The following is an 8,203-nucleotide window of genomic DNA, read 5'->3' as shown; positions in this document are numbered from 1 at the left end:
CGTAAACCCCAGATCTTCGTCAGCTCATGCTCCTACTAACGTTAAGTAGATAAAGTAGCCAATTACCGGTTTTGCCGCTCCAAACATTGCAAAACCGGTTTCTGCGACAAATCACGGGGGCACCGTGATTTGTACGCATTATAACGACCTCCAAAGAGACTTTATTTATTTATTTAATAGCTAGTTACATGAAACAGCTGTCTCGAAACCATTTCGACAGAGTTGCCATCCGTCTCATAGGAGACGCACATAAAGAGTCGTTCCGTCCTCTATCTTTATTTCAGCCTTCGGGTCTCATTGGGCGATGCTTCTGCGCTCGCCCAAATCCCCCGGTGTCACCGTAGTGGTCCCACAATCCACATGGAGCAATCGGCACTTACTCAACACGAAAAAAAAAATACTTCCTCGGTCTACGCAGTTGACATTGATGACATAATAGTTACTTACTCTATGGTAGTAAATGTGTCAATTTTCTAAACAGTCACGTCAATGTAAATTCATAAATTGTCAATTTGACTGAAAAGTTATTGGAATCAAATCGTTACACTCTTGAATCTTGATTTTCGATATTTAAGACTTTCTTTTAAATTATTGTGTTTATTCTCAAGTGATTTCTTATTAAAGAGAATTAGATAGTAAATAAGCACAGTTGTATAATAAAGTGGACAATCGTGTATAATATAATCTTACATGGATATTTTTTAGTGTTGAACATGGAAGCGTATGAAAGTGTTTTGCTTGTTAAAAATGAAGTGTTCGTTTTTAAAATACCCCCAAAACAAACAAATCGGGGCTACAGGTAAAGCGAAACAATTTTTGTTACCTCACACCATATTCCGAGCCTTGTCTAACTTATTATTTGTTAAATAGGGCAGCTGATTGGAATTTACAAGAGCCACAATGGACGGGGCGTATGCGACTCGTAGCGAAAGGCGACGAGTTGATAATGAAACTGGAAGACAAAACGAGCGGTGAATTGTTCGCAAAATGTCCCATTGACAAATACCCTGGAGTGGCACTTGAATCTGTTACTGATAGTTCTCGTTATTTTGTTGTAAGAATACAGGATGATAATGGTAAGTGTTAACTACTGTATTATTATTATTGCATCACTTTTTAATCTTTTATATTTGCCCCTCATCCTCCTACATTTGTTCAATTACCCAATATAAAAATTGGGAATTTGTGGTATATTTGAGGTAAAATAATCTTATGGTAATGGATTTACCACCCTCAGTACACCTGTGGTGTGCACCACACTCAAATCATCAATTTCAATCAATCTAAACCTCCCTTTTGTCCTATTGAAGGACTGTGGAATGAACTTTCTTTTACAAACAAAAAGTTATAATAATAGTAAATAAATAGACAATATATTTTTATCTTTTACTTTAAAATCACACACTTAATTTACTTTCTTAGTTCATTTGTTCAATTAGATACTAAACACCTCAATATTCCTTTACATTATCTTATTATTGTTATCTTAATATTCTAGGGCGCAGTGCTTACATTGGCCTAGGATTTGGTGACAGATCAGACTCCTTTGATCTGAATGTAGCCCTCCAGGATCACTTCAAGTGGCTGCGGAAAGAACAGGAAGGTGAACAAGGACAGCAACAGCAGCTGGACCTTAGCTTCAAAGAAGGAGAAACTATAAAGATTAACATGAAGATCACTGTAAGTGTGAAAAATAATATTATTTAGGGGTTATTATAAAGAATATTAGTTATCCTTTTGTCATTTATGACATCGATACACACAGCACACATTCAGGGGCACAATTATCCACCCTCTTTAATATGACGCGAGTATATTAAAGTGGGTGGATAATTGTGCCTCTGAGTATATTAAACTAAGGGAAAAGCCTGTGGTAGAAATATATACAACAATATTGCAACTGGGATTCAACCTGGGACTTTTGGATTTTAGATGATCTTTTAACTAATGAGCTGTTACTTGAATTAATTTAATAAGAAATACAGTTAAAACTCACATGACAACTTTAGAGTATGCCCAACTAGTTTCAAACCCATATGGGGCCATTAGTCAGGTGCTGGCTCTTGCAACACAGCATGATCTAAACTAATTCTTTAATTGTTTATGATTGATGGGCACATAATAGACAAAGTTTCAGGGTGTAATAATAGTGCATTGTCTATTCTCTTTAGAAAAAAGATGGTAGTGAAGGAAGCAAGCCCCGCCGAGCAGGTGGTGCAGTGCCAGGTGGGCTGCTCCCACCACCTCCTGGGGGCTCCAAACTGCCCCCTCCACCTTCACCCCAACATGTGCCAACACCCTTTGGAGCTCCCCCTGCAAATACTGAGTGGGGAGACTTTAACTCTGCTAGGTAATTTGTTACATTATTTATTACTTAAATCTATATATTTTATGACCTCTCAGAATGAGAGGAGACGTGTGCTCAGCAATGAGCCGAATATGAGATGGTAATGATGAAATAGCTGTGATAACCCAGTGGATATGACCTTTGCCTCTGATTCCGGAGAGTGTAGGTTCAAATCCGGTCTAGGGGATGCATCTCCAACTTTTCAGTTGTGTGCATTTTAAGAAATTAAATATCACGTGTCTAAAAACGGTAAAGGAAAAACATCGTGAGGAAACCTGCATACCAGAGAATTTTCTTAAATCTCTGTGTTGTGTATGTGAAGTCTGCCAATCCGCATTGGGCCAGCGTGATGGTTTATGTCCCTAACACCTTTCATTCTGAGGAGACTCAAGCTCAGCAGTGAATATGGGTTAATGATGAATGATGAACTATATTTTATACCAAATTAATGATCTAGGTATAGGTAGCTGACCACCTAAATCTTACACAATACTGCACAAGTCTCTAGTGCTGTGAAAACAGTTATCTGTACATTGTAAGATTGAAAAGTGATATGGAAATACAGTTATTACTTAAAAAAAGAATTTCCTTTGATCATAACCAATATTTCATTTTCCCTTCGACTCAATGAAAAATTTGGTCCATAAGATAATCCAGTGGGATGAAAGCTAGAATCTCATTGCGACAACCATAGTGTTATTTAGGCTTAATTCATATAAAAAGGGGAATGCCCATCTCCGGCCCAGGCCTACCCTTACCGCCTGGCAACTTACTTATATTTTAAAAAATCTTGACAATTCTATTTTAATAATGAAATCATTACTTTATCAAAAAAAGTTTGCTACAATGGTTTACAACATTTTCAATTCATCTTTAATTTGTCTACAATGGGTACAAGCTAACTTCGTTGACTATACAGCCTTAGTATTAAGATATTTTTTGAAGACTTATGATTGGTTTTTTTGTTTGTACAGAGAATTTTTTTTCTGTTACTAACAAGTTTGTTATAGAAAAAAATAATACAAAAAAATTACAGCTTCAAATGTTACTTCACTGCTTTGGTACACCGGCAAACATTTTGGCCCCAGAATAGTAATAAAAATGTTAGTATGGGCCGGTCGGCATTCCCCTTTTTGAAATCATTAGGGTGGAAATCAGTTTCTTATAGCCTGTACAGTAATATACATTGTACATATTGTTTGTATTTCAGTGCTCCGAGTCAGCAAGCAAAACCAACAACACCAGCCAACCAACAAAACTGGGTACAGTTCTAACTGCAGTGATACATGTCAAAATATACTTTGTTGCTGTGAGTTGGCCGTGCATTGCACAATACTTATACTACTTACTTAAATATTATGACATATCCATCACTTTTTGTTTACATTTAAGTATATAAATCATATATTTATATGCCTCTCTAATTCATTATATTCTTTTCTTGTGAAAACAGCAATTAATTATTATGTTTTATTTAAATTGTGTTTGTAGCTACACCATAAAACAAAACTTTTAAATTAGAACTGTATGTTGAAACACAAAGAAATGATGACATAAATAAAACACATATATAAACACTATTTTTGAGAATAAAACTAGAGAATGGTAATTTTAGAATTTAAAATATTGTAAACATAAATAAATTTTAAGGTAGCCTTAAAATGAAAAAAGCAAAATATATAAAGCACTGTGTTGGTGATTATGTTAATATTGAATTGCAAAGAATAGAAAAATAGCAATACATGTTTGCACCGGGGGCCTTAGCCATGTTACAGGTCTATTGTCTTTCTCTCTCTAAAAACGCTAATGCTTTGAAAACGAATAAACGATAGACAACTTGATCACGTGACCTGTCGAAAATGAATGTCAGTCTCATACATTTTTAATTTTTTTCAAGCGTTAGCATTTGTAGAAAGAGAATCGACGGTCCATGTGGCTACAGGCCACATAATTTTGATGAAATTGATGAATTTTTCTTTTCTTTTGTGAAATATAACTGGTAATTTTTTTGCATCTTGTGTACATGTTTATAAACGTGTTTAGAGTATAATTTCTTATTTGATCGATTTTATTTATTCTAAGTAACTACTGTATTATACTGATAAAGTACAGTAATTATAATAAACATAAATATATTTATGTTTAATAATATTAATATTTTCTGATTACTCAAAAAAGTTACGGAAAATTGATTGTAATATTCATATAAAATGTAAGTTAAATATAACTTGCCTATGTAAAAGATTTTAAGGGTTCGTTTTGTGTGATGTGTCGACGTTTTTAAAAACGCAAAAAAAAATACAAAGTATTTTATTTTAAAAATGTGTAATATAAGCTTAAGTTAAATGAGTCTTTCAGTTTTCATTATTTAATTATATTTTATAAATTGTCCTTATGTTAGCACTTAGCTATTAATTAAGTAACATTCCTTTTCATTTTATTTTATCTTTTAGTATGAGTAGGTATGCCGTAATTTAGCGATAATAATAAATATTGTGTTAATAATTTACCTTCATATAATCCAAAATTGTTTACTGTTTTTCGATTACTCAGTATAATTATAGAACACCAATAGTATAAGTAGGAATAGAAAAAACTATATAAACCCTGACAATAACTGGCATGTAATGCACATACAAAATAAAATGTGTTTTCGAAACTCTAAAAAACGTGGTGTACATAGGCCTTAAATGATATAATGCATGCCACGAGCATTGTCGTGCGTTATAATATTCCTAACAAAGCATAACACTGAAAATTCTAATTCAAATAGATATACATACATTTTATTTTGTACATTCTGTGTAAATCATGCCAGATTTTATTACGCTCGACCTTAACACAAATATCAATCATTATCGTGCATGTTTGATTATTTACTAGGTTAAAACTGAAAGTTATTCACTTAGTTCTACGTCACACACATATGAAACTGGCTTGGCATTAAACACTCATTGACGTTTGATATCTTATTTAAGGTTCCGAATGGTCTTAAGTACCAGCGGCGAAGAGTTCATTCTAGCCGATTCCTGCCGGATTATCTTTAAAAATCCATGCAAATTCATTGTTGTACTGTATATCTAGATATATGAGAAACCAGAGTTTGTATCACTCTATATGAATTTCTTAATTCTTTGGGTGGGATGCTTACCTTCATCTAAATTCTAATCTTCACCACTGGTAAGTACAAAAAACGGAACCCTTATAAGATCACTGTACGTTTGTGTATTTGCTGTGGGGTCCTTAAATGAAGTTTAAAAAGTGCAACTGTTGAGTTTCTTGCCGGTATCTTCTCAGCAGAACCTGCCTTCCGAACCGGTGGTAGAATCTTTACAAATAGTCAACTGACGTGTCAAAAGTGCTTGTAAACTGAGCCTTCCTGAAATAAATGATTTTTTGATTTTTTTTGATGTGTTCTGGGGGGGCTAAGTAATCACAGGTATAGTCGGATCCAATCTTTATGACGTATTACGGGCCCAAATCCTCCTCAATAAGCCTCTTTATGGCCCAAATCCTCCTCCTAAACGACAGGAGACCTTTTTCGGGGATCAAATGTTCGTCATTAATAAGGTCATCGTAGGCTATCGCTGTGCAACGGCAACGAATATTTAATGCCAAGCAAGGTTATGTGTAATTTTCATAAGTGTAAATTGTTTATAGCGTCACATCGGCAGCACATTTTATTTATTTTATTCGACCCTCAAGCCAATTACAAGCCATTATTTTAGAAAGTAAATACGGGGGTTAAACCCTCTACTCTGTATCAATACAGGTTGACGGGTTGCGGTCGTTTATTATAGTAGGGGAGCCAAAGAGGGGATTTTTGCAGTTACTCGAGCGCGGCAGATAAACATAAAGGACTTTGCACGTTGTTGAGTACCTCTACCAAATATTGGTGGGTACGTTTAGAGTAACCAAAAAAAAAAAACTAACTTCAGAAATACTCAACCAGCACGTCAGATTAAGATAAGGTAGGTGAGATGACTACGAAAATCTCACGATTTGAGCGTAACGTATGGGAGGGTTTCAAAGTTATATAATAAAACCCAAATATTTTAGTTCTCGAGTTACGAGCGCGATTAATTTTTTACTTATTTTGAAAGAACCTCGTAATAAACCGCAAACCTTTCAGTTTTCATGTTTAATCATTAAACACAATTTATTTGATAGATTTCATTATATATTGCCGATGTATGATGTTTGAAGAGAGAGACACTTGAAAAGCTCACATAACATTGTATGATCTAATATATAAGATGTTAAATACGATTATTATCTGTATATTGTGTTGTAACACTTAAATAGTTTAATTTTTTCACTTATCTTTAGATGTAGGGATTGAAATTATGGCTCTACACATTACTGTTAATAAAATATTGTTGAAATTCTGCATGTCATAGACAAGCTCTATGTAAATAGCTTAATTAAAAGTGGTAGCCGTGTGATTGTACAAATGTTGTTGTTTGAACTTAAGAACGTGAGGACATTTTCACAATTTAGCATTTTGAAACTATTCTAATCTATTTATAACTAGAGAATCGCTAGAATCTATTTCTGCGTTATGAGATGACCTGAGTGGGCCAATATTTGGGATAAGAAAATGTTCTCACGGGCTTAAATTCGAGTACAGTGCGAAGTAAACTTTATGACCTTTTGGAATTTTCTGCGTTAAGCTGCATATAAGATTTTAGGTATCAGAGATAACGTAGGGGCGCGGCGGCAAGGCAACACCCTGCGCGCGCCTTCCACCCCCCCCGAAGTCTCTTCTCACGTCTTAATTTAAGCGTACTTTATGTATGTCCTGCGCTTATCGACATCCGCAGTTTTTTTCCGTGACGTCATAAATTTTGCATCGGACTGTAATAATAATTACTTAGATCTGTTTGGCGAATAAAATATTAAATATGTACAAATGTAATAAAGCAAAGTAGCAGCTACTATGTTTTTTTTATTTCCCTAGCGACCTATTCTGTCTATTAAAACCCTACTCGATGTGTACTGTTTACCAACAAACAAATTAGATATCTATTAGAAGAAAGAAAAGCTTTCTTCCAAGATATTTTCAGTCTTCATAGTTCGGCCCAGGAGTCTCAGCCAAGAGTCTTCTGATCTTAAGCCATATAGGCTAACAGTGGCATGCATAAGGTGTCGATCAGGGTAGTAACAAAAATTAAACAATTTGGGTAAATCTGCACTTGATAATCATTAGGTAAGAAAAACAACTCTTAGGGTATCATTATTGAAGGCGAGACTCGAGCTCAGCAGTGAGCCGAGTATCTAATTGTTTGAATGATGAATGATGGCCGAAGTCAGAGTATAGACAGAGAGTAGTCAGAGTTCCAAAGAACATTCTTTGGGCGTCACTTGGTAGCGGATGAGTCTTTACGCTTTTAGCATGGTGGGTAAACAACGTAGGTCATTATAGGATGCGCGTTGTTCACCTAAGTAGAATGGCGAATGCACAACAAACTACTCGTATCTCGATACATGAAAGAAAGATATATATTAGACCATTAGCGGAGAAATCTGAGAAAAGGTATCGCTATCGCTTTTGTTGCAATGAGACGATAAAGATAAACATAGAGGTAGGTAGGACCCTTGCTACGAAAATGAAATGTCCATATAACAAATCATAGCATAGCTTATAGGTATCTATAGAGGATCAGAGAACTGCCTAGTAGTCCAGTGGTGAGACTGTGGCTTAGGATGACGAGGTCTTGAGATCGAGTCCTTTGAAATGTGGGGCTTTTAATTTTTTCACGAAATTTTCAATAGAAATACTACGCGCGGTGTTGGGAAGTTGGTGTTATTGCACTCCATGCCTCGAAAGCATGTTAAGCTAACGGTACCAATCAT

General features: G+C 35.0%; 1 protein-coding gene across 1 annotated transcript; it reads left to right on the top strand.

Annotated features, from left to right (window-relative positions):
* The first annotated feature begins 506 nt into the window (after positions 1-506).
* Positions 507-7,285, top strand: LOC112052625 (NECAP-like protein CG9132). The gene is made up of 5 exons (XM_024091775.2): positions 507-799; positions 871-1,076; positions 1,499-1,680; positions 2,172-2,350; positions 3,558-7,285. Exons 1-5 carry the CDS (start codon positions 714-716, stop codon positions 3,619-3,621), a joined length of 717 nt encoding a protein of 238 aa, XP_023947543.1. The 5' UTR covers positions 507-713; the 3' UTR covers positions 3,622-7,285.
* The last annotated feature ends 918 nt before the right edge of the window (positions 7,286-8,203 follow it).

The sequence above is a fragment of the Bicyclus anynana genome, chromosome 5, assembly GCF_947172395.1.
Source record: "Bicyclus anynana chromosome 5, ilBicAnyn1.1, whole genome shotgun sequence".
In the NCBI taxonomy this organism is placed as follows: domain Eukaryota; kingdom Metazoa; phylum Arthropoda; class Insecta; order Lepidoptera; family Nymphalidae; genus Bicyclus; species Bicyclus anynana.
Note: the sequence above shows the minus strand (reverse complement) of the source record. Positions and strands in the feature narration are given on the sequence as shown.